This window comes from Onychomys torridus, chromosome 8 (assembly GCF_903995425.1).
Source record: "Onychomys torridus chromosome 8, mOncTor1.1, whole genome shotgun sequence".
NCBI classification, from domain to species: Eukaryota; Metazoa; Chordata; class Mammalia; order Rodentia; family Cricetidae; genus Onychomys; species Onychomys torridus.
Genome location: NC_050450.1, coordinates 89,994,978 through 90,022,899, shown reverse-complemented (window position 1 = coordinate 90,022,899; position 27,922 = coordinate 89,994,978). Strand labels below are relative to the sequence as shown.

Below are 27,922 nucleotides of genomic sequence, written 5' to 3'. Positions count from 1 at the left end.
GCCAGTGGAGAGGTGCTTTTGGGCATCCCAGGACTCCTGGGTCTGACCGGCCTCACCTGGACAGCTTCTTCCACACTGCAGGCCCACGAGCGGCTGGAGGAGACGAAGTTGGAGGCCGTTCGGGATAACAACCTGGAGCTGGTGCAGGAAATCCTCCGGGACCTGGCACAGCTGGCAGAGCAGAGCAGCACCGCTGCAGAGCTGGCACGCATCCTCCAGGAGCCTCACTTCCAGGTTCCTGTCATTGGCCGCTGCGTGTGCATGTGCATGTGTGTGTGTGCGTGTGCGTGTGCGTGTGCGTGTGCGTGTGTGTGTGTGTGGTGGTGGTGGTGGTGGTGGTGGTGGTGGTGGTGGTGGTGTGGCAATTTCCTAGTTGGGAAGCCAGCACAGGGCATTTCCCCATTGTCCCTTTTCAGTCCCTCCTGGAGACACATGACTCAGTGGCCTCAAAGACCTATGAGACACCACCCCCCAGCCCTGGTCTAGATCCCACGTTCAGCAATCAGCCGGTACCTCCTGATGCGGTTCGCATGGTGGGCATCCGCAAGACGGCAGGAGAACATCTGGTGAGGATCAGAGGCTGGTGGGAGAGGGGACAGAGAGTCGCCAATGGGAAAGGAGAAGGAGCAGGTGGGAGTTGAAGACTAGGCCCAGGTTGGCCCAAGGGAGGGCCTGCATAGAGCTATACAAGAATGTGAGTGTATGTACACACACACATTCTCCCTCAGAATCCTCTTCAAGCTGCGGCTATAAGTGAAGAATTGAGACAAGAATAGGCGACTTTTTGTGTGGGTAAGAGGGTGGGCGCAGGAATGGGAGGCCACCAGGAGCCGCATTTGAATAGATACTCCTGAGAGTATTCAACAGAGAACAGAGGTCGCCTTGCCATCCACTCCTTTCATCCCTCAGGGCGTGACATTCCGGGTGGAGGGTGGTGAGCTGGTGATCGCTCGCATCCTGCACGGGGGCATGGTGGCTCAGCAAGGCCTGCTGCACGTTGGTGACATCATCAAGGAAGTGAATGGGCAGCCGGTGGGCAGCGATCCCCGGGCACTTCAGGAGCTCTTGCACAGTGCCAGTGGCAGTGTCATCCTCAAGATCCTGCCCAGCTACCAGGAACCCCACCTGCCCCGACAGGTGGGCTGTCTCCCTGAACCCTACCCAGCTCAAGGCCCAAGAGATGGCGGAGCCTCTTAGCTGTGGCTCTCAGGTCTCCTGTTCCACACTAGGCTGTTCATCTAAGGCAGCGACAGCAGCAGGACCTCCAGGCTGAGGGCACTCACTCCAGCCACACGGTCTCCGAGTGTGGCACAGAAGCACACACTGATTTGTCTTACACGTAGGCATTCATGCACATATGCAAGGGATAGGTGAGCGTCTATGGCTAAGAAGTCCTACCTGAGTGTGCAAGAGATTGTGTTGAGTGTCCTGAGTGTGCCAAGAGATGCAGTGATCTTGGTGGGTGGAAGGAAGAATACAGGGTTAGGTGACAGTGACCCCAGCCTGGGTATCTGCTTCCTTTTTCCTGGGGCCTGGCACTTTCTCAATTGCTAAATCTAAATCTCTGCATTCCAATTAAGAGGAGTACCAGGAAGGCAGGGGCGGCAGGCCTGGGGCATTACTCCTCCAGGGAGGGGTGGACTGTCTGCCAGACACCCTTCCAGTGGACACGCTCCTTTCGTTCCCTTGACTCTCCCCAAACCCCTGGGCTCAGGTATTTGTTAAATGCCACTTCGATTATGAACCTGCCCGAGACAGTCTCATTCCCTGCAAGGAAGCGGGCTTGCGCTTCAACGCCGGGGACCTGCTCCAGATTGTAAACCAAGATGATGCCAATTGGTGGCAGGTGAGCCCTGGGCACTCCTACAGTGTTTCTGAGTATGGTAGTGGGGCAGTAGAGGTGAGGTGCTGGGAAGGATCCTCTTACCCAGGTAGGTCTTTGGCATGTGCCGTTTCAGGCCTGCCACGTGGAAGGGGGCAGCGCGGGGCTCATCCCCAGCCAGTTGTTGGAGGAAAAGCGGAAAGCATTTGTCAAGCGAGACCTGGAACTGACCCCGACCTCGGGTAGGGCCACCCCCCCCCCCCCCCCCCACCCCGGCGCCCGTCCCCACCTCAGGCCCCAATTTAAGACCGGGCATGGCCCAGTTGCTTACTCACTTGTCCTTGTGGCCAGGGACCCTATGTGGCAGCCTTTCAGGAAAGAAAAAGAAGCGAATGATGTATTTGACTACCAAGAATGCAGGTGGGTATGAATTCCTGTCTAATATGTCACATCTCTCTTCCTCACAAGTGACCTGTGATACTGCTAGCCTCGTTCCTAGGCCTGCCCAATTGCTCCGTTTCCCAGGCCTCAAGCACCTTTATCTTTGGTGCGTTCTGAGAGTCCCTTCCCTCCCCCATGGGGCAGCCTGGTGAGCAGTGCCATCATCTCTCTATGCCCAGAATTTGACCGCCACGAGCTGCTCATTTATGAGGAGGTGGCCCGCATGCCCCCATTCCGCCGGAAAACCCTGGTGTTGATTGGTGCGCAGGGCGTGGGCCGGCGCAGCCTGAAAAACAAGCTCATTCTGTGGGATCCAGATCGCTACGGTACCACAGTGCCCTGTGAGTGGGGACTGTGAAGCGGGAGGTGGGGTGGGGGTGGGTGGATGGGTGTAGGGGAAAGAGAAAGGAGGGATGGTGGTGGATGGGTGCTAAGCAGCCCTGAGCAGGGGTGAGTGAGCATCTCAGGGACACCAGGTCTGGCGGTTCCTTTGGGTGAGAGCTGTGTGGTGTGCGCCCTCTGTGGGTGGATGATGGGAACTGCAGGCTCAGGATCTGGTCAAGGGGCTGGCTTTATTTCAAGATTTCTTCGCTCAAGTTTCACTTGCAAAAAGGCTTGAAAAAAAAAGTGAGTGTCTACCTTGGGATCTGGTGGAACAGGGTTGAACTGTGTGTGGCCTTATGGCAGACAGAGCTTTTAATCTAAGTGGTAGGACAGCAGGAGGTGAAGGTGGGTGATGGTGGTTCCTGGAGGCAAAAACAAGAATGTTAAGCACAGATTTCTTGCCCCTCGATGTGTGGCTTTGGGGTACTCATTGCCCTTCCTGTGCCTCTGATACCATCATTGCACATGGGATCGGGCAAGCTGTTCTCTGAAGGTCCTCCCAGACAAGTGTCTTGAATGCGTTTGTGCACATGCACACCAGCGGTGAAGGTGAAGGTAGGTGTGTATGAAGTCACAAGTTCTGAGAAGATGGAGGGCATGCTGTGCCTCTAGGGCTGAAATCGAGCAACCCACATGGAGCCCATCTATGTATATTTAAGGTGGGGTGGCTTGACTCACCAGTGAGCCATGCTTCCCCTCTAGACACATCCCGGAGGCCCAAGGACTCGGAACGGGAAGGGCAGGGCTACAGCTTTGTGTCTCGTGGGGAGATGGAGGCCGACATCCGTGCTGGGCGCTACCTGGAACATGGCGAGTATGAGGGCAACCTGTATGGCACACGTATCGACTCCATCCGGGGTGTGGTGGCCTCCGGCAAGGTGTGCGTGCTGGATGTCAACCCCCAGGTACTGTCTATCTCCCTTTCATGTTTATAAGGCCCTCAACCCACACTCTGCTCCCCCTAGTAACCCCTGTATGTCTCCTAGTGTCCACGTTCTCCTCAACTGGGGATCCAACCCGCCTAGATCCCTTCTCCAACCTTCTAGAGCCCTCCCCCAGCCTCCTTCAGGCAGTCTCCAGCTTTTTGACATTCTCAGGACCCTGGTCCCAGAACCCCAGACACCCCAAGCATCCACTCTCAGGTGCCCACCCTGACACCCACACATCTTCCCATTGTGTGAAGATATATGCTCCCTGCCTCTTCTTTCCCCGCAGGCGGTGAAGGTCCTGAGGACAGCTGAGTTTGTCCCATATGTGGTATTCATTGAGGCCCCTGACTTTGAGACCCTGCGAGCCATGAACCGGGCTGCACTGGAGAGTGGCGTGTCCACTAAACAGCTCACGGTGAGGAGGCCAGAGTAGCCATGGGAAGGTTTGCTGCTTACCTGGGGTGGTGGAACCCAGGGAGGTAGGGCTTTTGGTCAATGATTTGTACATCTAAGAGAGGAAAGGCTGAGAAAGGAACACAGTGCCCAGCGTCTCAGACAGACCCAGGGACACAGAACTTTGACCCCAGGCCTAGTATGTGGTGCACTCTTCAGGGGGCCAGTGGAAAATCTGTGGAACAGAGATGGCCAGGGGAAACTTCTGGAGGAAACTTGGACCTTGACATAGCATGCCCCCAGGAATAGGGTTTGCTGAGCTCTGAGTTCAAGGCTCCTCCTACTCCACGCCTGATGCTGCAGCTCCTTTGCTCCACAGAGGCTATCTGGGTTGGGCTTGCATCCTCTGATGACCTGATGCCAGCTCTAGGCACCATGGCCCTAGCAACAGATGTGGCCAGAGCTTCTGGGACTCGGCTGCCCTCAGCTTCATCAGTTGTCCAGTTCCAGATGGAGGGAAGAAAGGGAGGTTGGGAGGGAGGAAGGGAGAGAAGGAGATTCCTTTAGTTCTGGGGTGGGAATTGTTCATTTGTGGAATCATCCTGGTACCAGGTAAGTTCTGATGCCACTTTAGCTGTGGCAAGGGGGTTTGGTGAGACTGAAGCCCTGGCTGGAGTCAGGCAGATCCCTGAGCCATCGGCTTACAGTGACCTCTTTGTATCTGAGCTTTGTGTTATTAATGGGAGAAAATTGATCCTCCTTTGTGGAGCTGTGGTGAAGAGCCTGTGGGCTGATAAGTGATTCGTGCCCTACTTGTCACTACAGCTCTCCCTCCCTCCCTCCCTCCCTCCCTCCCTCCCTCCCTCCCTCCCATCCAAGCTTGGTGCAGGAGCACAGCCTCGTGGGGCATTGGGGGGGGTCTATACTACTGTGGCTGGGCTTTGGGGTGAGGTAGGCAGGTTGCAGACCCCTCTAGTGATGGAAGCGAGTTGGAGGCACTGACAGAAGCCCTTTGTGCGGGGCAGGAGGCGGATCTGAGGCGGACAGTGGAGGAGAGCAGCCGCATCCAGAGGGGATATGGGCACTACTTTGACCTCAGCCTGGTCAACAGCAACCTGGAGAGGACCTTTCGTGAGCTCCAGGCTGCCATGGAGAAGCTTCGAACAGAGCCCCAGTGGGTGCCTGTCAGCTGGGTGTACTGAGCCCTGCTCTGGACCTTGTTCCCTGCCTGGTTGGAAATCCATCCTTCACCCCACCTATGACACTCCCTTATCCCCCCCGAAAATGATCTTCATTCCCCCATCTCTGGTTTTCCCTGGATCACAGTTCCCAGCAGGGGCTGGCTTCAGTACAGAGGTGTGCACTGCCAGGGAGGTGGGTGTTCATGGGGTACCTCCGTACCCAGGTGCTGCCCACTCCCGATGTCCACTGGCCACCAGACATCCCTCTCTAAGGGTCAGGCTGTGTCCAGGAGCATCTCAGAGTCACTGTAATGCACAGTCCAGAGAGGAGTGGAGCTGCTTGGGGCCTTGTGGTCAGTAGGTCAATGACCCTGCCAGCCTGTTCTCCTCTGGCCACACCCACCCTGTTCCCTGGCCCCTCCCACCCCTTACTATATATATATATATAGTCCTTGGATCATCCTTGGGCTGTTCTCATGTGGCCAGGAACTCAGACCACTAGTAGCTAGGCGGACCTGGGTAGTAGTGTCAGTCTGGACCATCTTAGAGCTGGGGGAGCCCCGTTGTGAGCAATTGTAGCAGATGGTAACACAGGCCTCAGATACTCGAGGAGCAAACGTAGCCTGGTCCCTCCCTTATTCCCAGCTTCTCACTGCCAAAGTCTCTCCACGGACTTTCTCAATGTGTCCCTCTTTTATAAATCCTGCTCCCCAAACAGTGCAACTGGCAGGTGGCAGCAGGCTTAGCCCAGGTTGGGAATAGGGCCTAGAAAGCCGAACCCTCTGTTGTTGGGACCAGAAGTACTCCAGGATCCCCGCAGCCCACACCAGGCTTTTCGCTTCCGGCTGTTCTCTGGATGATGTCGGAGGCCGGCTGGCATTAGGGCTGACATGATTGGGCCTAAGGGAAGGGAGACTGTGCATCAGGGCTTGGAAACAGACAGATTAGCTTTGGTAGCACTTGCTACACAACTCCAGGGGGTGCCATGGGCACTCCAGGCCCGGCAGTGTGTGGCTCTGCCCACTGTGGTGCTGGTCCCTGTTCCTGGCCTTGGGGTGTGTGTTTAAGTGCATGTTCATATGCACAGATTTGGTTTAGTTTGAGGGGAGGCAGAGGATTGCTTTCTCTTGGAGGTGGCTCTTTAAGTTCCCTTTATGGGTTCCCCTCAGCCCCCCGTTTCTTACAAGCCCCTACTCCAGACCCCAGAGCCTGGGCCTTCCTCTGCTCCCCTGTTATCCCCTAGCCTAAGTACCAGCCTTTAGTCCTTGGAGAGGGTGATTTTGTAAAATAGGATAATCCTTTTAAGAACTCTGGCCTTGACATCTGGAGACATCTCATCCTGCATCCTTCTTGAGGGGACCCCTGTCCTGTCAGGGGACCCCTGGCACCCCCACCCTGTGCCTCCCAGTTCTCCTGAGTGTCAGTCTTGGCTGCAATGTTAGCCCGAGCTGGCCCTTGAACCACTGTGTGCCCATTTCCTAGGGGAGGGGAGGGGAGGGAGGGAGAATAAACAGAATATTTATTACAAATGCTAGAAATATATTTATTATATTAGGAATCTCATTTGCATCGGCATTGGATACGTAAATGAGACTAGAGGTGGGCTTACCGGCTGCCGCTCATTTGCATAGCTCTGCATCTCTCTGTGCAGACATATTCCCAGCTTTGTTTCCCTTTAATCAAGGTCCTTTTCTCCAGTTCAGCATCTTGCTGTGACCCTGACCCTTACTTAGCCTAAGGGGACTGGTAGTGGGAGAGAAATTTCCCTACTTTCCAGTTCCATCCTCCCCTGGAGGCTGAGTGTGTAGGGTCAGAGCAGTCCCTGATTCCTCTTGATTAACCCACAAAGCCCTCTGACCCAAAGACCATGGCCTCCGATAGAGATCTGGTGGGCACCATGCTGGAGAGTTGGTACCATCCTTCTGTCTGGATGCCCAGTGTGGTAGAAAACCTCACCTTTTCCCTAGTCACGTGCAAGGGGCAGGGCTGGGCCCCTCCTTTCTGAACAGCCTCCTACCTCTCCCACTGAGCCCCGCTCTACACCCCTTCCCAAGTGCTGGTCAGGTGGGAGGGAATAGAGGCTGTAAGCCTCCTCTGTGACTCTGCCCTCCCTCCCTCCCTCCGTGGCCTCTTCTGTTTGAGGACCTCAGGAGAAGGGGGGCCCTGCTCCCTGTGGTCCGCTCTCAGCCCCCTTCCTTTGTTCCCCCCACCAGCTGTCTCAGTCTTAAGTTTTCTTTCTTTTCCTTTGATTAAATGTGAAAGCAAATGTTTCTGGGCTCTGTCTTTGATTGGGGGGTTGAGTAGATGGTTTTGGGAGAAGGCGAGGCTTAGGGAATACAGCGCAGAAAACTGAATGAAAAAAAGAAAAGGAAAAGGAAAAGGAAAGAACGTGGTATGGTGGAGGAGAAGGGTTATTATAGTTATGTGGGAGCGCCTAGCCAGAAGCAGGGACAGGTACATCTGGGAGAGTCCATCGTGGATGTGATCAGACCGAGCTATACCATGTGAAGGGGAGGAGGGGAAGAGAGAGAGGGGAGGGGAGGGGGCCAGGTGGAGCAGCTAGGAGACCCAAAAAACAAAAATTGGTCACCAAAATGGCTGGATTATGTAGGGAAGAGCAGCTCAGCCCCCTGGGATGGAGAGTTCAGGGTAGGGGGCGGGTATGCCAGCCAGAAGGGCCCTGTAACAATAGGTAGGGACTGAGGGATGCTGGGAGAACCTGGCACCCAATGTCTGCTTTGATATGTTAAATAGGCACCTCAGCCATTTGTCCTGGGTTTGAAACCTAATAATAATTCTAGAATGGAAGATGGACTGACCATGGCCTCTTCCCCTCCTATCTAGAATGGAGATGGACTGACCATGGCCTCTTCCTCTCCTGTCTAGAATGGAAGATGGGCTGACCATGGCCTCTTCCCCTCCTATCTAGAATGGAGATGGACTGACCATGGCCTCTTCCCCTCCTGTCTAGAATGGAGATGGGCTGACCATGGCCTCTTCCTCTTCTATCTATCTAGAATGGAAGATGGGCTGACCATGGCCTCTTCCCCTCCTGTCTAGAATGAAGATGGGCTGACCATGGCCTCTTCCCCTCCTGTCTAGAATGAAGATGGACTGACCATGGCCTCTTCCTCTCCTGTCTAGAATGGAAGATGGACTGACCATGGCCTCTTCCCCTCCTATCTAGAATGGAGATGGACTGACCATGGCCTCTTCCCCTCCTGTCTAGAATGAAGATGGACTGACCATGGCCTCTTCCCCTCCTGTCTATAATGGAGATGGACTGACCATGGCCTCTTCCCCTCCTGTCTAGAATGAAGATGGACTGACCATGGCCTCTTCCTCTTCTATCTATCTAGAATGGAAGATGGGCTGACCATGGCCTCTTCCCCTCCTGTCTAGAATGGAAGATGGCTGACCATGGCCTCTTCCCTCTCTGTCTAGAATGAAGATGGGCTGACCATGGCCTCTTCCTCTCCTGTCTAGAATGGAAGATGGGCTGACCATGGCCTCTTCTCTCCTATCTAGAATGGAGATGGGTGACCATGGCCTCTTCCCTCCTGTCTAGAATGGAAGATGGACTGACCATGGCCTCTTCCCCTCCTATCTAGAATGGAGATGGACTGACCATGGCCTCTTCCCCTCCTGTCTAGAATGGAGATGGGCTGACCATGGCCTCTTCCTCCTGTCTAGAATGGAAGATGGCTGACCATGGCCTCTTCCCCTCCTGTCTAGAATGAAGATGGGCTGACCATGGCCTCTTCCTCCTGTCTAGAATGAAGATGGGCTGACCATGGCCTCTTCCCCTCCTATCTAGAATGGAAGATGGGCTGACCATGGCCTCTTCCTCTCCTGTCTAGAATGAAGATGGGCTGACCATGGCCTCTTCCCCTCCTGTCTAGAATGAGATGGACTGACCATGGCCTCTTCCCTCCTGTCTAGAATGGAAGATGGGCTGACCATGGCCTCTTCCTCTTCTATCTGTCTAGAATGGAAGATGGGCTGACCATGGCCTCTTCCCTCCTGTCTAGAATGAAGATGGGCTGACCATGGCCTCTTCCCTCCTGTCTAGAATGGAAGATGGGCTGACCATGGCCTCTTCCTCTCTATCTAAGAATGGAAGATGGGCTGACCATGGCCTCTTCCCCTCCTGTCTAGAATGAAGATGGGCTGACCATGGCCTCTTCCCCTCCTGTCTAGAATGAAGATGGACTGACCATGGCCTCTTCCCCTCCTGTCTAGAATGAAGATGGGCTGACCATGGCCTCTTCCTCTTCTATCTATCTAGAATGGAAGATGGGCTGACCATGGCCTCTTCCCTCCTGTCTAGAATGAAGATGGGCTGACCATGGCCTCTTCCCCTCCTGTCTAGAATGGAAGATGGGCTGACCATGGCCTCTTCCCCTCCTGTCTAGAATGGAAGATGGGCTGACCATGGCCTCTTCCTCTCCTGTCTAGAATGGAAGATGGGCTGACCATGGCCTCTTCCTCTCCTGTCTAGAATGGAAGATGGGCTGACCATGGCCTCTTCCTCTCCTGTCTAGAATGGAAGATGAGCTGACCATGGCCTCTTCCCCTCCTATCTAGAATGAAGATGGGCTGACCATGGCCTCTTCCTCTCCTGTCTAGAATGGAAGATGGGCTGACCATGGCCTCTTCCCCTCCTGTCTAGAATGAAGATGGGCTGACCATGGCCTCTTCCCCTTCTGTCTAGAATGAAGATGGGCTGACCATGGCCTCTTCCTCTTCTATCTATCTAGAATGGAAGATGGGCTGACCATGGCCTCTTCCTCTCCTGTCTAGAATGAAGATGGGCTGACCATGGCCTCTTCCTCTCCTACCTTGCCCCTCTGTGCTGTATCTAAGTGCTTATGCCTGGGAGCTGTTGAAGATCAGGGGGACAAAGGACTTAGGGTCTCCATGGCCAGGCCACATGACTCCATGTGGAACCTATGTGGCCTTCATCAGATGCCCCTACCCCCCAAGTCCTTGGCTTCACCCTCTGTAAAAGGGCCACAGTCTGTCTCTCAGTGATAATGCTCACGGGTCCTAGGTCCTACCCAACGGCAGTAGACGCACCGAAATGTTACTCTTTAGATCCCAACAACAACAACAACATCACACCTTCCAGATGATGCCACCACAGAAGTGTGTGTGGTCCAGGGGATCCACATCCTTTCCACCTGGAGTTCTTCAGGAGGGAAGTGTGGTACACCACCCACCGTCATCACTGCAGATTCTCTGAGGCAATGGCCACTTGCACATCAGAACCTAGGCCCAGCCCCAGGATATTGAATGGAAGGCTGGGAAATGTAGTCTCCCTCTGTGCTCTGGATGAGTGAACAGGTGGTTTGTTTTAGAGCTCCCCAAGAGAGAGCGAATTTGCTGACCACTCTTGGTCCGTGTTTGCCACACTTTTGGGATCGAGGAAACTTCTTTTTAGCTTCCAATTGAATCAAGGTATTTTCTAAATAAAAAGACATCATCTGAAAGGAATTATTATTATTTTATTTTTTATTTTTTATTTTTTATTTATTTATTTATTTTTTACACAGGGTCTTTACATAACCCTGGCTGTTCTGGAACTCACTCAGGAGACCAGGCTGGCTTGGAACTCACAGAAATCCACTTACTTCTGTCTCAGGATTAAAGGCGTGCACCACCATGCCTGAGTGTTTTTTTTTTTTTTTTTCGTGTTACTAGCTTTTTAAAATATAGTTTTAAAAATTCACACACACACACACACACACACACACACACACACACACACACACATACACATATATGAGACTTGTTTCTTTTCCATGAGTTACTCTTAAACACCAGCATGCTTTAATTTATGTTTTGTTTTGAGGTGGGTCTCATCATGCAGCAAAGACTAGCCTTGAACTTGGAATTCTTCTACCTTACCTCCTAAACCCTGGGGGATTACAGGTCTGCGCTACTCTGTCAGGTTGGAAAGTCCACTTTGGATGAACTTTTTGGGTATTCTCTGCTATTTGACTGGATCACTGTTTATCCCAATTTTTTAAAAAATAAATTTTATTACTTTTTTTGTTTATTTGTTTTTTGTTTTTTGAGACAAGGTTTCTCTGTGTAGCTTTGCACTTTTCCTGGATCTCTCACTGTAGACCAGGCTGGCCTCGAACTCACAAAGATTTTCCTGCCTCTGCCTCCCGAGTGCTAAGATTAAAGTTGTGTACTACCACCACCCGGCCCCAATTTTTAATGTATAATGGAGTTGCATGTCCTGTGTTCTTGTAGGTACAGATTCTGTGTGTGTGTGTGTGTGTGTGTGTGTGTGTGTGTGTGTGTTCACTTGACCATGTGTACCTGTGCAGGCCAGAGCTCTACACCGGGTGTCTTCCTCTAGGTTTTGACATGGTCTTTCACTGGTCTAGAGGTTGATGTTTTGGCTAATGTGCTCCTGGAATTCACCATCCTCCCTCTGCTCCAGCACTGGGGTTACGGACTTACAGTGATGCTTTTCCAAGCCACCTGAACTCAGGTCCTCTTGCTTGCACAGCAAACATTTGAGCTACCAAGATATCCCTCCAGGAGAGGTTAGGAGAGGTCGGAGCGAGAGAAGCAAAGGACCTGGGGAAGGGGACGGTTAGAAAAAGAAAAGAACAAAAAGAAAACATTTTCTTCCTCAGGACCACCTGATTCCACATGTGCAAATCCTTCTAGAGATTTCCAGTAGCAGCTAAAGCCCCTGTACAAAGATTCACCCCGCAAATTAAACAGCTAGTGACAGAGAACGGGTCGGATAAGCTGAGGCACACCCATATGCTGAAACATTATGCAGCTGAGAAATGGTTTATTGTACAAGGTTTGTAGGACACAGAGGGATGCTTATGATGGGACAAGATGGGGAAGGCGGCACGCAGTGCACTGTGGGATGACCGCTCTGTGAAGTAAGCAACCGCAAACACGAAAGAGGAAGGAGGAAGGAGGAGGGATCCAGGCAAGGGCGGTCAGGGGTGTCAGCGGGGGCGTGGTAAGATTAAAAGCACTTTCCCCTTTTCGTCTTTCTCCCTGTGTTTCTGTTTTATATGCTGAGCACTTCCCTTCCCTGCATGCCATTTTTTCAAAACAAAATAGAAAAAGGGAAAGAAAATAGTTGAGCCAATCTATCTTTCCCTCACCCAGCTGGCCTGGAATTAGCATTATCCTCATGTAAGCGGGATCTAGCCCCCCTCCCCCTTCAGCCGACCGCCCCACTCTGGTTCCCTCCTCCTCCCTTAATCTCCAGAGCCCATGGAGTAGTAGCCCTTCTGGACAGAGACGATAAGGAACCTTCCTCCAGTGTCCTTCCAAAGCGAGGTATACGGTGGCATGGGGAAGGAGAAGGAAAGACAGCCAATCCCTGGGCTGGCCGCCTCCATGGCCTCCACTGTGTACCTGACCACGGAGGTTATCAGGGAGCTCCTGCTGGGGCCATGGTGTCATGGTCGGAGCTCTAGGAGAACCCACAATGAAAGAGAGAAGGAAGGAGGACTCTCCAGGCTAGAGGGAGCTGAGGATCCATCAGGCCCAAGTGTAGGAATCCCGGCCCACTTGTCATTCTGCAGTTACACAGAGATGAACTCGGAGAAGGCCAGTTCCTCGGCAGACATCTGCAGGGGAGAAGCTGCCATCACATCCTCCTTGGTGTCCAGGGAAGGGGTTGCCTCTTCCTCTGTAGTCTAGAGAGATGATGGGGAGGTTGAAAAGGAGAACCTGGTGGTGAGGTCTCCACCCTAGCAGAGCCTCCCCACCTATCTCATCTCTTGTCTGTGGTGTATGCTTTTTTGAGACAGGGTCTCACCATGTGGACTGGTTCCTGATGCCCCAGCTCCTCCCTTTGATCACAGACCCCCCAATGTTAGGATTACAAGCACACACCTCAATGCGCAGTTCAGCTGAGAGCACTTTAAATGGACATCCACTATGCTAGTAAAGAATTTTCTGGACAGGGGAGAGGAGAATGTGACGTTTCGAGCCTGGGTGAAATGACCTAGGCTTATCATGGCTCTGATAGGCTAGATGGACAGATGCTGGAGTGTAGCTTCTGGGCAAGAGGATGCTGGGGAAAGAGCCCTCCCTGCCTTGTCCCCATTATCTCAGTGGTGTCAGAAAGCATGGGTTCTGGAGCCCTTCTGTCCACACCTGACTGAGGTGCTGGGTCTCCATGGAGGGCGCAGCAGAGGGCGTGGGGTTGCTGAGACACTCGGGAGGCGCCGCAAGGTTGATCATGGCATCCTCAGGCACCCAGTTGTTCCCTGGCGGCTGTATGAGAGACTTGGTCAGAACTCAGAAAAGCCTATTCTTAGCAGCATAGTCTGCAGCTAAGCCCAGAGGAAGGACACAGTGCTGGGGACACATAACTTCCTATACCTGGGTGTTACCTTGGCAAGCTAGAAACTCTGAGGAGCTCAGTTTCCTCAGCTATAAAATGAGAACGTATGTTTCTTCTCAGGATCTTTTAAAATCCAGGTAGCATTACTTTTTTTTTTTGTTTTTTTTCTGAGACAGGGTTCCTCTGTGTAGCTTTGGTTCCTGTCCTGGATCTCGCTCTTGTTGACTAGGCTGGCCTCGAACTCACAGAGATCCCCTGGTTCTGTCTCCTAAGTGCTGGGATTAAAGGTGTGCGCCACCACTGCCCGGCTGGTAGCATTACTTTTAAAGACAGAGCCTCACTATGTAACCCTGAAAGACTTGGAACTTGCTATGTAGACTAGGCTGACCTTGAACTCACAGAGATCCCCGTGCCTCCTGTTACCATGCCTGGCTTTGTTTCCTGTGGCAGGTCTCATGCTTCCTAGGCTGGCTCTGAATTCCTTATGTAGCCGAGGATGGCTTTGAACTTACTTCTGAGCCTCATGTTGCTTCCTTGGTGAGGGCTGGCACCACCATACCCAGTTTATGCTAGCTTGCTTCTTGCATGCTAGGCAAGCACCCTACCAAGTGAGCTGCATCTGCAGTCTCCAGACTTACTTACCACCCAGTGAAGGAGAACTTCTGGAATGGTTTGTATTAATCATGTTATTTCTTTGTAACCAGAGAGAACAAGCTGCTCGTTTTCATGGGCCTCAAAGATTCACCAAATACAAACAGCACAGGAGACATTTGGTCTGTGGCTATCCCATGCCTAGGGATGAAGGATAGTTCTTCTTCTGGGGTCTGAGGGACCAGCGTGGGGCAGTACTGGATATGACTGGATTCCTCCAGTCCTTGCACTTCAATGTAGAAGGATGTAAGACACGGGGCTCTGCAGCCAGCCTCGCAGACCTCGGGTAGTTTTGTCTAGTTTTGTTTTTCTCAGGCTGGGTTACTGTGGGCATAGAATTACCCTCTCAGTCTCTCTTGCTATGTCTATAAAACAGAGGAAATAACACTGCCTGCCCGACAAAAAGGACAAGGGGTCAAGCCTCACCACCTGCTATCACCTCTGTCTCTGTCATGTGTCCCCCAGGCTTGCCTTGAACAGCAATCCTCCTTCCTTAGCCTCCTGAGTGCTGGATGTCAGCTGTGTGCCACCAGCCATGTCCTTTGGCTCTCTTACAGGACAAGTGTCCTCTTCCATCTTTGACGTGAGTGTGTGCAAAGAAAACCCCCAGGCTGGGTGGTGGTAACACACACCTTTAATCCCAACACTGGGGAGGCAGAGGCAGGCAGATCTCTGTGAGTTCGAGGCCAGCCTGGGCTACAGAGTGAGTTCCAGGAAAGGCACCAAAACTACACAGAGAAACTCTTTCTCAAAAATTAAAAAAAAAAAAAAAAAAAAATCCCCAACCACCTCTTTCCTCTTCAGCTGGCTACTATGTTCTGGTGGCTGTGGCTTCTGACCTTCAAGGTCCTCTCTTCTATCCTTCTGCCTAAATCCGCTACTACTCAGTGTCTTCTGTTCAAACTGCCCTGGGCTCTTTCTTGTCCCTTCCTACCCCTGCAGGAGGAGCGCAGGTGTCCCAGGTTGGAAATAGTCCAGGCCAGAGTGGAAGGGCAGGAGGTAGCAATGAGGAGACCCCCCCTTCCACCCCAGCACTGGACTGTGGCTGGTTTGCTGAGCCCCAGCACTCTCCTGATGAGCCGCCTCCACAGCAGCGAGAAGGCTGAGCTCTGAAGGTGGCCCATGGTGGCAGTCCATCCCCGTGACTTTTCTCCCACTCCCCTTAGCCACTTTTGGCCTTGTCCCACTTCCTGAGATAACAGCAGCTGCTTCCTAAATCAAGGAAGAACCCCATTGGCACTGAGCCCTCCTCTAGGGATCTGCCTGGAGCCTTTTGTCTTTTCTGGCGCCAGGAAAGAAGGGGACGATAGTTTCCCTTTCCTGGCTCCATGTTTGGAGGAAAAAGTGGAAATACTTCACTAAGTAATTGGGTAGATTTGGGGGCAGGGTATCAGGTAAGGCAAGGTGGGATTTTTGTTTCTTGAATAGAATTTTGCAGCACTACCCACCCTGGGGAAGGGCAGGCAAATGGCCTGGGAAGTTGGACAGCCTGGCTCCTCGGGAAGATGAGCAGAGGGATCTCTGTACCCCATCCCCACTCCCACAGGTTCCCTGGGTGCACTGCTCACACTGGATCCTTGAGCAGCATGGTCTCAGAACCACTGGAGGACCAGAAACAATGTTCTCAGAGATAAAATAAGCATTGATAAATCTGGGGCTGGAGAGATGGCTCAGTGGTTAAGAGAACTGCCTCTTCCTTCAGGGAACCTGGGTTTGGATCCCAGTACCCTCATGGTGGCTCACAATTGTCTGTAACTCCTGTTCCAGGGGATCCAACACCCTCTTCCGGTCTCCGTGGGCACCCAGGCAAAATTGTGGTACACAAACACACGTGCAGGCAAAACAGTCATACACAGAAAATAAAATAAAATAAAATAAAATAAATCTTTTAAAAGAATCAAGAAATCTGAGTGCTGCTGTGTGAGTTTGGGCCTCAGTTTCATTTGTAAAAGTGCACTGGAGCCGTTTGAGGGGCCCTTGTACTCCGGTGTGCTGTGGGGTCATCAGCCCCAGCCCTAGAAGGTTGAGTTGGAAGTAGAGCCTGGGAGATCCTATCTCCAACACTGCAGACAGGTGAGGTGGGCTCAGAGTTTAGATAAACACCGGATCCAGGATCCATAGGGATCTGGCTCTCTCCAATACTGAAGTCCTCTGATTCTCAACGATGTGGGAAGAGGGTACCTGACTGGTGGAAAGATACTCACCTGGTTCTCTGTGACCCTGCCTCATATCAGGTGGGAATCAGGGCTGATGATGGGCACACCACGGAGCTCACACCCTAAAGGGCCGATCTTGAGACTCCCACAGATCCCTGGGAGCAAGCTTTGCCTCTGAGTGGGCACAGAGATGGGCCCGAAGTCTGACCTCAGACCCAGATGGGTTGACCTCAGACTTTGGCTCCCTGGGTCCTTACCGAGGCTGGGAGGTAGACCTTCTCATTCCTCCGTGTCTCCGTGGCCAGCCAAGCTGAAAGAGACCCAGGAGAACCTTGAGGCCAGGAAGAACTTAAACCATTCCCAGAATGCACAGGCTCATTGCACTGGTGTATGAGGGATTTCCAGAGGGAGCTGGCGGGCCCTGAAGTGGGAAGCCCTGTCTAGCTCAGCCTTTTGGGAAGGAGCCGGCATCTGAGATCTGTGTGAACTAAGAAAGTAGATGAAGAACTGTGTTCACTTCTTGAACCTTAATATGCACAGGGGACACCTACAGCGATCTTAATTGTCCCATTGGAGGCTTGGTCCCCAACTTGGCACTGTTGAGAAGTGGTAAAACTTTTAAGAGGTGGGGCTTAGGGGGAGCTCTTTAGGATATTGGGGCATGTCTTTGAAGGGGTCTGTGGGATCCTGTCTTCTTTTCACTTCCTAACCATGAAGTAAGCAGTTTTGCCCTCACCATGATATATATTTTCAGAATCCCAAAAATGGCCAGATGACATGAATTTTCTGTGTCCAAGGTGACTACCACAGGTATCCTGAGGGTTAATTTTCTTAACATATGGGTTCTGAATCAGTAGGTTGGATTGAGCTCCGAGACTCGGCATTTCTAACAGGCTACCAGAGGGGGCGCTGCTGTTTGCGGGGGGGGGCACAATTCCAGAGGTAATATGCTCAGGGGCTTCATAGTTGAGGCTGTTCCCATTCTGTGTGTTTCCTTCTGGCCTCCTAGGGGATTCGGGGACACAAATAAGCTGAGATTTCTTCTTGGGAGTCCCAGTGACGAGGTAGGAAGCAGGCCCACCTTCTCTGGGATGCCACTGTAGGAACCTTCCTGGCTCCACTATTTATTTCCTAGACCTGCAAACACAAGGCAAGCTACTTAGTCCTCCAGTTTCCTCCACTATAAGATGCAGGATCTTGCCTGGCCCCTGTCACTCTTAATTCCGTGATATCATGTCATCTGCTTGGCCAGAAGCCACACAGGTCACCCAGCACTGGAATGTGGTCATGTGAAATCACACCTAAGCTTCCAAAGGCCCAACAGGAAAACAAAAAACAAAAAACAAAAAAACAATGTAGGGTATGATCATCGAATTTCGTTTGAGTTTTTGAGATGGGGTCTGGCTATATTGCTCAGGCTGCTTTCAAATTCCTGGACTCAACCGATCCTCCTGCCTCAGTCTGAGCGGCTGAGACTATGAGGCTTACGCTGCAATGTCCAGCTTTCCTTAGTCTTTTAATATTAGTTCCATGTTGAACTGACCATGTTCCAGGTCTATTGAATTGAATGAAATTTGAGTGTTATTGTTAAAATTAACTTTGCTAGCTCTTTTGTTCTGTTTGCTCACTTGTTTGTCTAGACACAAGGCCAGGCTGGTACTGAAATCGTTATGTATCCACGACTGTCCTTGGGCTCCTGACCCTCTTTCTCCACCTTCCAAGTGCTGGGAAAACAGGTATATGCTTCCATCCTGGCTCCTTTCGTATTAAAAAAACTCCCATTCCCCAGCTGAATTGGTCTTCCCAGGGCTGGCTGCTTCACAGCTCCTCAGAAGGGAATGACTAGGTTGTTTTCTTTTGGTTTTTTGAGCCAGGGATTCTCTGTGTATCCCTGGCTGTCCTGGACCTGGCTTTGTAGATCAGGCCGGCCTCGAACTCAGAGATCCTCCTGCCTCTCTCTGCCTCCCGAGTGCTGGGATTAAAGAGGTGCACCAGTACATACAGCGAACAGTAAGGTTGTCAGACAGACCCACCGAGGCAGGAGAAGATAAGCTGTGGGTACCATCAAAATTGATAAAGGTTTGATTTGAACAAGAGAGACCTCTTAATTAGAGGTGATAGTTCACCAAGCAACATGACCATCCAATTTAAACTAACTTATAACATTAATACACGCCTTTTCATTTAATCAGATATAACTTGCCCAAAGGAAACCTCCCCAAAATTAGTCTTGGGGAAGGGTTGCTGAAGTGTCACAGGTGTGCATGAACTGTCTCTCACCTCCTCAGTCACTTACCTGTCTTTCTCCACTGGAGCATGTAGCTGCCAAAGGCAATCAGAGCGGCAGCCAGCAGAAGGGACAAGAGGATCCAGACAGAGGCCAACATGCGGCCCACCGGGATGGACACACTGGAGGAGAAATGAAAGGAGCTGGTGGCTGTTACCAGATCAGCCATCTGTGTCCTGAATCCCATGCATACGCTGAGAAAGCCAAATTAGCTGATGGCTAATTCTACCAGACCAAGACTGGCAGGATGCTGAATCCAGGCTTGCTGGGTTCAAACCCTGGTCTTGACACTTTAGGGACATCACTTTGAGTAAGTGACTTAACAGCCTTCCAGACTACCAATTTCACCTCCGGAGAAGCAGGGCTGTGAGGATCAATCAAGTTGGGATGTTTAAGATACTGAGTTCAGGGGCTGGAGTGATGGCTCAGAGGTTAAGAGCACCGATTGCTCTTCCAGAGGACCTGGGTTCAATTCCCAGCACTCACTGATGGCTCACAAGTGTCTATACTATAGTTCCTGACACCCTTACACAAGCATACACATGCAGGCAAAACACCAATGCACATAAAAAAAAGTGAATAAATACAAAAAAAAAAAAAAAAGGAAAAGAAAAGAAAAGAAAAAGGATACTGAGTTCAAAGCCAGGTAAGAAGATTCAAGATTGTAATCCTTACACTCGGGAAGTGAAAGCAGGAAGATCAGGAGTTTAAGGTCATCCTTGGATACATAGGGAGCTGGAGGCTAGCCTGAGCTACATGAGAGATCTTATCTCAAATTAAATACTCCTCCCACGAAGAATCAATCTTAGTTCAGTACCTAGCTACATTTGTTGTTAAACTGTACAGTTCACTAGGCAGAAATGGTCCCGTGTTATGCTGGAAAAACTGGGGTGCTAGGATTGAGCCTAGGACCTCATTCATGCTGGGCAATCACTCTACTATGGACCTTTATGTCCTACCTTCCTCACTTCCAGAGTTATTTGTTAGTATTCGTATTAGTATCGAGTGCATGGTTGGGGGAGAGTGTGCCACGGTGTGCATGCTGAGGTTACAGAACAACTTTGTGGAGTCTGTTCCCTTTTTCTTCCCTTTTGTGGGTTCTGGGGTCCAAAGCCACCTCACCAGCTCCACTTTTTTTTTTTTTTTCTCTTTGAGCTGAGGATCGAACCCAGGGCCTTGTGCTTGCTAGGCAAGCGCTCTACCACTGAGCTCAATCTCCAACCCCCCACTTTTTATTTTTAGACAAGGTCTAAAAAATACCCTTTTTTACCCAGCCCAGCCTCGAACTTGTGGCCTTCCAATCTCAGCCTTCTGGGTAGTTGGGATCACAGGCCCTTTCCTCTACATTTGGCAAGAAATGAGGAACTCCCTGGCCTGAAGGCATGCCACCAGCACTGGTTTGATGATAGCACCAAGCTCTGACTCAGAGTCAGTTTCCTTATCGTCCAAGGACATCAGAAGACGTGAGGGGCCGGTGTCTCAGAGCCCATCAGTGTGTGCTCTGCCTGGGTTACTCCAGCCCCACAAGACACTTTCAGCCTGGTCTGAACCTGCTAGTGGGGACCTGCAAGTCAGGAACTGGGAGCAGGGAGAACCCCAGAACCGTTTGCTGCAGGCTGGGATCCAGCTATGGAAAGAAAAAAGTTGGTGAAAGGCTTTCACATTTTCACGCAGCACAGGGCTCAGGGTGAAGTTTACAGGGAAACCCTGGAGCTGGGGTGGCCTGAGCAAGAGGAGAGATGAGTTCTGGGACCAAGGTAGACTCTTCACCTCAGACAGCCCTGTGTGTCCAGGGCAGTAGGGCTGCTGGCTTCTAACGCAGGGTGTATGCTGCTTGAGAGCCCAAGTGAGGGGAATGAGGCCTGGAATTTGCCTTCTGAGCCACAGGCTGTGGCCACAACCAGAGGAAGTGTCTGTCTGGAGGAAAGGTTGTAGTCTTAAGGTTGTAGGGTGACTTCAGGTCCCCTGGACTCACCTGGACTTGGAGACACTGCTGGCTATAACCTTGGAGTCCTTTGTGGTGGTGGACAGCCAGATGGCTGGGCGGGAGCTCCCTGCATGAGGAGAGGTCTCTGGGTGAGGAGAGGTTTCTGGGTGAGGAGAGCTCCCAGCATATGGAGAGGTTCCTGGGGGAGGGGAGGTTCCTGCAGACCGGGCCGGGGCCGCCTCGGTGAACCCAGGGGCCTCAACCCCTGTCTTCCCCTGCTTGGCTGTGACGACTGTCGGTTGGAGACCAGGAAAAGCTATAAGTCCAAAAACAATACCTCAGCACCTTCCTGGCCCTTGAGCCCCACCCAGGCTGACCTTTAAATGTGAACCTTCCCAATCTCTCAGGACATCCTCAACTAAAACACTCCCCAGGAGGCAAGCAGAGGCCTAACTGAAGCCTTTTGAGCAAAAAGACACCCAGGCCAGGCACATCTATCCATAGTCTGTTCTGTAAGAGGACCCTACCCCCAAGGCCTTGTCCTACACTACTCCATAGACACTTTCCTGCCTCTCCTCCTAGTCCAGGCCAGGGTCACCTCTTCTCTGACCAAAAAGCAAGTTCTCTGTCTGCCCAGCACTGGCCTCTTGACCCCTAGGCCTCAGTAAGGCCTAACCTCCTTCAGCTGCTGAAGGCTGGGCAGGGGTCAGTGGCCAAAACAGGCCTGAGGTCAGGGCCAATGTCTGGCTCACCCCCAGACCCTTTGGGGTCAGCTGTAGGTGCTTCCCATGTGACCCTGAGCCAGTGCCCCAGTCCCTCTGAGTCATTCTGGCTTCTGAGGTTCTTGGGAACACCTGGGTGGCCCTCCCTGTGTGTTTCCTGAAATGGAGAAGGGGCAGGTTTAGGAGATGGTTTCTTCCCTAAGCCATTGACTCACTCAGTTCTGGGAGCCGAGTCTGCCAGGCTTTTGCCTTGGGCTGCAGGCTCCTTGTAGCTGGAAGAGGCTGGAAGGAAGGGCTGGGGGAGGGAGGACAGCAGGTGCCAGTGGGGATGGGACTGCCCCTTTTCCCTAGAGGAAAGGGAGAGGCTGCTCTCAGGGGAGGCAGACACTGCCACCGCCACAGTGGGCCCCTCATCCTCAGTAGAGGCCATCATTGTCTCCACTGAGCCAGTCGGAGGCCACAACCGGAAGATCCCGGTGGATCCCAGGTCCTCCCTACCTGTGTTGCTCTCTCATTGGAGCAGGTCTTCTGTGTCCCTTGCCTTCTTCTTTCGTGCCACCCTGTATTTCTAAAACACACCTTGGATCCTATCACCTCCTGCTTGGGACGCAGTCAGTGGCTCCTCATTTCAGCTGTGAGCCGAAATGCCATCTGCTTACTTGGTGTACCTCTCACGCTTCACATCATCCTCTCCAAGTTACCTCTTCCCCGTGTGGAACTCACTGAGCCACGCAGAGGCGCGTGTTCAAGGTCACCCTGTCTACTGCTGTGTCTCTGCCATGTCACTGCTCTGTGACACCATTCTCTTACATCTCTGCCTAAAGCCCCCAATCACCCCTGCCCCCCCATCCCTGCCCTGTCTTCCATCATCAGCTCATAAGTTAAGTTCCAGCAATGTGGAGGAATTCCCCTTTTCCTTTGTGTACCCCAATATCCTGTGTTTGCCTTTAGGGGAGCTAGTGCTCACTTTGACTTCAACTATGGCTTTGCAGGATCTCCCATGGGGCTGGGATTCCTCAAGGGCCAGCATCCCTGGGTCTTTGCTGACCACACCCAACCTGGACATTCCCGGATTGCTCTCCATTCTCTATCCTTACGCTCTGCCCTTTGCTTATCTGTAAATAGAGAGCCACTTCTACTTTGTATGTTTCTAAGTCTCTATCCATTGCCCGGGGCTTCCAGGAGATGAGGAATAAGGGAAGTTATAGTGGGTATGCTCAGCCTAGTTTGACCCTGGAGACCAGTTTGACCCCGGAGATGTTAGTTCACTTTGGCCTGTTAACTTTCCAGGAATTCCGGGAGCTGGTTGTTGAATGATTGGCAGCTAGAAAGTGGTCTTGCAAGGAGTGTTGCTACCATAGAAATCTATAAATATTATAGACCCACCTACATAGCCCTCATCATTGGCAGGATGGACTGTCAACACAAGCCAACCAGCTCTGACATGAAAGGATGAAAACCATGGATCACCTACCTCGGAGAGGTGGCTTGAGCTCAGGGCAAGAACAAGACACAAGAGAGTCTCAAAACTAGAGAACACTAGGCTGGAGGTGGTGGCACAGGACCTTAGTCCCAGCACTCAGGAGGCAGAGGCAGGTGGAGCTCTGTGAGTTCGAGGCCAGTCAGAGCTACATAGTGAGACACCATCTAAAAAGCTGAATGAATAAATTAATTGGGCTGCAGAGATGGCTCAGCGGTTAAGAGCACTGGCTTCTCTTCCAGAGGACCTGGGTTCAATTCCCAGCAACCACAGGGCAGCTCACAACTGTCTGTAACTCCAGTTCCCGGGGATCCGACACCCTCACACCAATGCACATAAAATAAAATTAAATAAATAAGAAGATAGAGTGTAAGGACGGTTGTCTGTGCTTTACCCCTGAAGCACCACCCCTAGCAGGCAGCAGGTACTTGTTTCTCCACCCCCGGGTGTGGCCAAAGGGGGATCCCTTAAGACCCAGATGTGTACATGCTGGCTGGCTCTCTTGGATGCTGGTACTGCAGACCAAGGCATAGTTCTCCAGAGAATAGGGTTGGACCGCACCTCACCCCTCCTGGACCCTGCGACCAACTCCCTTGCTTGTTGTAAGTTAACCCAAAATAAACATCTTTGGTTATCAGATAAATTCCGTGGAATTGGACACCTGGAGCTCCACCTGGGGCTTGGTTGAGGATCTCTGCATCCACTTCCATCAGTTATTGGATGAGAGTTCCAGCACGACTGTTAGGGTGTTTGGCCATCCGATCACCAGCCTAGGTCAGATCAGGCTTTCTCTCGACCATTGCCAGCAGTCTACAGAGGATGTATCATTGTGGATTTCTGGGGACCTCTCGAGCACTCTGCCTATTCCTGTTCTCATGTGGTCATCATTTATCATGGTCTGTTATTCCTTGTTCTCCCTTTCTGTTCTTGATCCAGCTGGGATCTCCTGCTCCCCTAAGCTTTCTTTCCCTCAAATCTTGCCCTTCATTACTCTCCCTGTCGTCCAAGTTGTTCATGTAGATCTCATCCATTTCTCTGTCCTTGGGTGATCCCTGTGTCTTTCCTAGGGTCCCGTTTTCTAGGTAGCCTCCCTGGAGTTGTGTAGCAGTCTAGTCATCTTTGTTTTACATCCAGTATCCTCCTATGAGTGAGTCCAATTGTTGAGAAAGAGGAGGGACTGTAAGAGCGTGAATTGTTGAGACCAAGATTGGAAAAAGCACAGGGACAAATAGCCAAACGAATGAAAGCACATGAATTATGAACCAAAGGCTGTGGAGCCCCCAGCTGGATCAGGCCCTCTGGATAAGTGAGACAATTGAATAGCTTGAACTGCTTGGGAGTCACCCAGTCTGTGGGACCCGGACCTGTCCTTAGTGCATGAGCTGGCTGCTTGGAACCTTGGGTTTACACAGGGACACTTGGCTCAGCCTGGAAGGAGGGGACTGGACCTGCCTGCACTGAATCCACCAGGTTTAAATGAATCCCCAGGGGAGTCTTGGCCCTGGAGGAGATGGGAATGGAGGGGAGGGGATGGGGGAAAGGTGGGAGTGGGGGCAGGAGCGGGGAGGACAGGGGAACCCATGGCTGATGTGTAAAATTAAAACACAAATATAATAATAATTTTTAAAAAAGAAAAAAACCTACATGGAATTGCCTCATTAATAGAGCTACTTACAATTAGGCAAAAAAGGATGTGCACTGATAAGAACTGGAAGAGACTGGAGAACCTTCCAAATAACAGAGAACCCACTCAACGAGTGTTGCTCTATTATAGCTGCAGCATTAGGGAGGCAACCCAGGGTCTCACCCACAGCAGGCAAATGCTCTACATGCAAGCCACACCCTCCAGTCTCCTCAGTGAGGCTTCGGTCATTGGTTAGTTTACTTTGATTTCCCTGAATTGTCATAGAGACCCAGGGGAGACAGAGAATGGGCTTCAAGGACAGATCTGGGCTTAGGATGGGTCCTGGCTCCTGGGCCCGTCTTTTGAACAGAGATAAAGGTGGCAGTGATCTGCATTTGAATCCTCTGTTTCCTGTCACAACCTTAGGCCAGTCACTGAGTGTCTTGGAGTGTCTCTGTGTCCCATGTGTGAAGTGTGGTTCAGACATACCCAGCTCTCACTGGCTGGCTGTCCTCTGGCCTCCTCTGGCTCCCCTTGCCTGGGTTCTCCATATAGAAGGTGAAAACAATGTATAAGGACCATCAGCACAGTGAGGCCAGCGCAGGACTTAGGGAACACTGTAGGCTGGGCCTGGGGTGCAGTGATGGTTGGCCTGGGCTCAGAAAGCTGTGGGAGCATTTGTGACGCAGGGAATATGCAGGTCTTTCCTTGTCCCCTGAGATGGTCATCTTGTCCCCATCCTGTGGCAGCCTCCCCCAGTACATCTAGGCCAAGAGTGACAGGCTGCATTTTGCTCTGTGAAGTCCTAACAGGGAGACTTGCCAGAGCAAAGGGACACTAAGGCTTCTCTGAGTTGTCCCCAGTGCTCAGCAGGTGTTCTTATTGATTCCCCAAGTCCTGGAGAAGCCTGATGAGGTTGGTACCAAGACTGCCCCTTTCTGTAATGAGGAAAACTGAATCTCACCTACCTATCCTTGTCTCCTCTATAATCCCTGCCACCCAGGCAGGGGGAGGAGAGTCATTCATTACCTGGAAAGACGATGAGGGAGACTTCAAAAGACTCATCGAAACCCAGTCGGTCAATCCCGCACCAGTACTTCCCCGAATCCTTCAGGGTAAGGTCCCTCATGGTCACGGTCATCGAGAGCTCTCGGGTGTTATCTCGGATGGACATCCTGCCCTGTGCTACCTCCTGGTTCTGACTTGTGTAGACAATGTCAGTGCAGCGGGACACCATGATGCCACCCTGCCGGCACCAGTACTTGCGGTGTCCCCTCACCTTCTTCTCATAGGTGCACTGCAGGGACACCTCATCACCTTCAAATCCACTGATCTCCTTTGGGCCCTTCAGGGCTTCATAACCTGAAAACACAGCACAAGTGGAGGTGGGATTTCCATGGATCCAAGTACCAGGCCAAGACCAGAAGTTTCCATTTCATGGGAGGAAGGGAGGTTTTCTTGTCAGACCTTTGGAGGCAGCCCCGTAAAGCCCAGTTCTCCCTTCCTCTGGAGAACCTTAAGACAAACTCATCACTCTTTCCCTCAACCCCATTAATTGCAAGCATTGTAGACTCAGACAGCTGGGAGTCTGAGTCCCAGCATTCAGTAGCTTTGTGATGCTGGGCAAGTTGCTTGCCCCAGCTAAGTTTTCTCGCTTATAGAGGATAATGACATTCTCCTTCACTGCATTTGAGAGACATGGCCAGGCTGGCCAGACGGCTCAAAGAGTAAAGGCTGCTAAGCCTGACAGTGTGAGTGTAAGACTCAAGAAGGCAAGAACAGACACCAAAAGTTGTCCACTGACCGTCTTATGGATGCTGAAGCATGTGTACCAGCACATGCTCGATATGTGCTCACACACACATAAGAACATATATAATAAAAAGAAAACCTAAAAAAACCGTGAGTTGATTTTATATATTATTAAGGGAAAAACAAAGGAACACAGCCAACCGAGCAACCGACATCAGTTCTAAGATGCATCCTGATTTTTCGGTCTTAAAAGTAAAGGAAGCCCAGCGTGGCAGGCGCCCTTGTGATCACAGCTACTTGGGATCAGAGCAAGTTCAAGGCTGGTCTGTCTGAAGGAAACAATGGGAAGGGGGCTGGGGATACAGCTTAGCCATAGAATGTTCTGCTTAGCATGCTCCAGTGCCCAGGTTCCACCCACCCCTTCTCTGAGCGTCCCAGAAAAGAAATAAAAGATGAAAATGATAACAGCGAAGACAGCATCCCTGTAGGTGGCAATCTAGTTATTCTTCAGCCCTTTGCCCTCTTGCAATAAACTAACTAAACTAACATACATGTATGTGTAATACATATGCAAATATATATGTACACACACAATACCAACAATAAATTAAAATTTAAAAATAAAAAGATGGAAGCAAAGAAAGGCAAGCAGTTTAGCAGAAATCCAACGAAGTTCGCTGAGTCAACAGGGTAAATGGATGCGTCTTTGTGATCAGAGGCTCCGCTTGCTCTCTTTACACCAGCACAGCCACGCAGAGGCCACAAACATGAAGACCCCTGGGTCTGAGCTCAAAAACCTGGGTGGCGCCGCACCCAGGGCTGCCGGGCTGAGGATGGCTTAGCTGGGTTGTAATGCCGAAGCAAACCCGCTTCCTCATGGCGTGGAGGGAAAGACCACTCTGTAGACCAGAAGAGTGAGCTCAGGCCTGCACATGCATGCCCCTCCATCCCTGCCACCTCCATCCCCCTCACCTGGGAGCACCAGGCAGCTCCACAGCAGGACTAGAGGCCGCATGGTGGGTGGTGGACACTGTGGGAGCAGATGCCTGCAATTGCCAGCTCCTTGGGGCCACGCGGGGCCTTTAGCTTCCTGCAGAAACCCCAGGCTGGGACCAGGAAAGGAGGGGAGGGGCCCAGGTCACATTGTCTAGTCCAGTCTCAGAGGCTCCTCAGCTCTTCCTCCTGTTACCCTGCGTCAGTTCTGCAAAACTCCAGCTCCTGCTTAACCTTAATCTGTGATCTGAGCACCACAGCTCTGCTGGCACAATTCAGGAGTCGGCGGGATCCAATGGGAAAAACTTACAGCGTGGCCTTTAGGAGCCCCTAAAAGATTGTTTTCCCTTCTATTAAGAATTCCCGGGTTGGGGATTTAGCTCAGTGGTAGAGAGTTTGCCTGGCAAGCACAAGGCCCTGGGTTTGATCCTCAGCTCAAAGGAAAAAAAAGAATTCCCAGAGATGTGCAGAACCTGCCACTGTTTATATATATATATATATATATACACACACACCCTGGAGCAAACAATTGTTGCTGATATCCCAAAATATCGTACATATTCTTCATTGTTTGGGAAGTTATTAGTTTTTAGACCTGCCCCTAGATCTGAGTATTCAAGTACTAAATATGGAAGCATATTTGTTGTCATTGATGACATGTTTAAAACTATCCCCCTATTTTTAGTATTTTAATATCAGTTTATTATTTTCATTTAATTTATTATTATTATTATTATTATTATTATTATTATTATTATTTTAATTTTTCAAGACAAGTTTTCTCTGTACAACTCTGGGTGTCCTGGAACTTGCTCTGTAGTCCAGACTGGCTTTGAACT

The 27,922-nt window shown here is 51.3% G+C and overlaps 2 protein-coding genes across 7 annotated transcripts in view; one reads left to right on the top strand and one right to left on the bottom strand.

Annotated features, from left to right (window-relative positions):
- Nucleotides 1-7,420, top strand: part of Mpp2 (membrane palmitoylated protein 2) — a 30,289-nt gene extending 22,869 nt beyond the window's left edge. For all 5 annotated transcript variants that reach the window (XM_036195584.1, XM_036195588.1, XM_036195586.1 and 2 more), the window contains 10 exons: nucleotides 82-234; nucleotides 417-566; nucleotides 910-1,137; nucleotides 1,715-1,846; nucleotides 1,959-2,064; nucleotides 2,174-2,242; nucleotides 2,443-2,604; nucleotides 3,350-3,552; nucleotides 3,863-3,991; nucleotides 4,995-7,420. In XM_036195584.1, the coding sequence (XP_036051477.1) occupies nucleotides 82-234; nucleotides 417-566; nucleotides 910-1,137; nucleotides 1,715-1,846; nucleotides 1,959-2,064; nucleotides 2,174-2,242; nucleotides 2,443-2,604; nucleotides 3,350-3,552; nucleotides 3,863-3,991; nucleotides 4,995-5,171 (1,509 nt within the window). In that variant the 3' untranslated portion in view covers nucleotides 5,172-7,420. The remainder of the gene's footprint in view (nucleotides 1-81; nucleotides 235-416; nucleotides 567-909; nucleotides 1,138-1,714; nucleotides 1,847-1,958; nucleotides 2,065-2,173; nucleotides 2,243-2,442; nucleotides 2,605-3,349; nucleotides 3,553-3,862; nucleotides 3,992-4,994) is intronic.
- A 4,545-nt stretch (nucleotides 7,421-11,965) lies between these two features.
- Cd300lg (CD300 molecule like family member g) lies at nucleotides 11,966-27,151 on the bottom strand. 2 transcript variants are annotated; one of them, XM_036197153.1, is made up of 7 exons: nucleotides 27,063-27,151; nucleotides 25,368-25,700; nucleotides 20,561-20,828; nucleotides 18,595-18,707; nucleotides 16,556-16,608; nucleotides 13,302-13,421; nucleotides 11,966-12,838 (listed from the first exon to the last, which is right to left on the bottom strand). In XM_036197153.1, the coding sequence occupies exons 1-7, from the start codon at nucleotides 27,103-27,105 to the stop codon at nucleotides 12,725-12,727; spliced, it is 1,044 nt and encodes a 347-aa protein (XP_036053046.1). In that variant the 5' UTR covers nucleotides 27,106-27,151; the 3' UTR covers nucleotides 11,966-12,724. The 2 variants fall into 2 exon arrangements, with proteins under 2 accessions (XP_036053046.1, XP_036053047.1); XM_036197154.1 differs by having other exon boundaries at nucleotides 20,561-20,639.
- Between the last annotated feature and the right edge of the window lie 771 nt (nucleotides 27,152-27,922).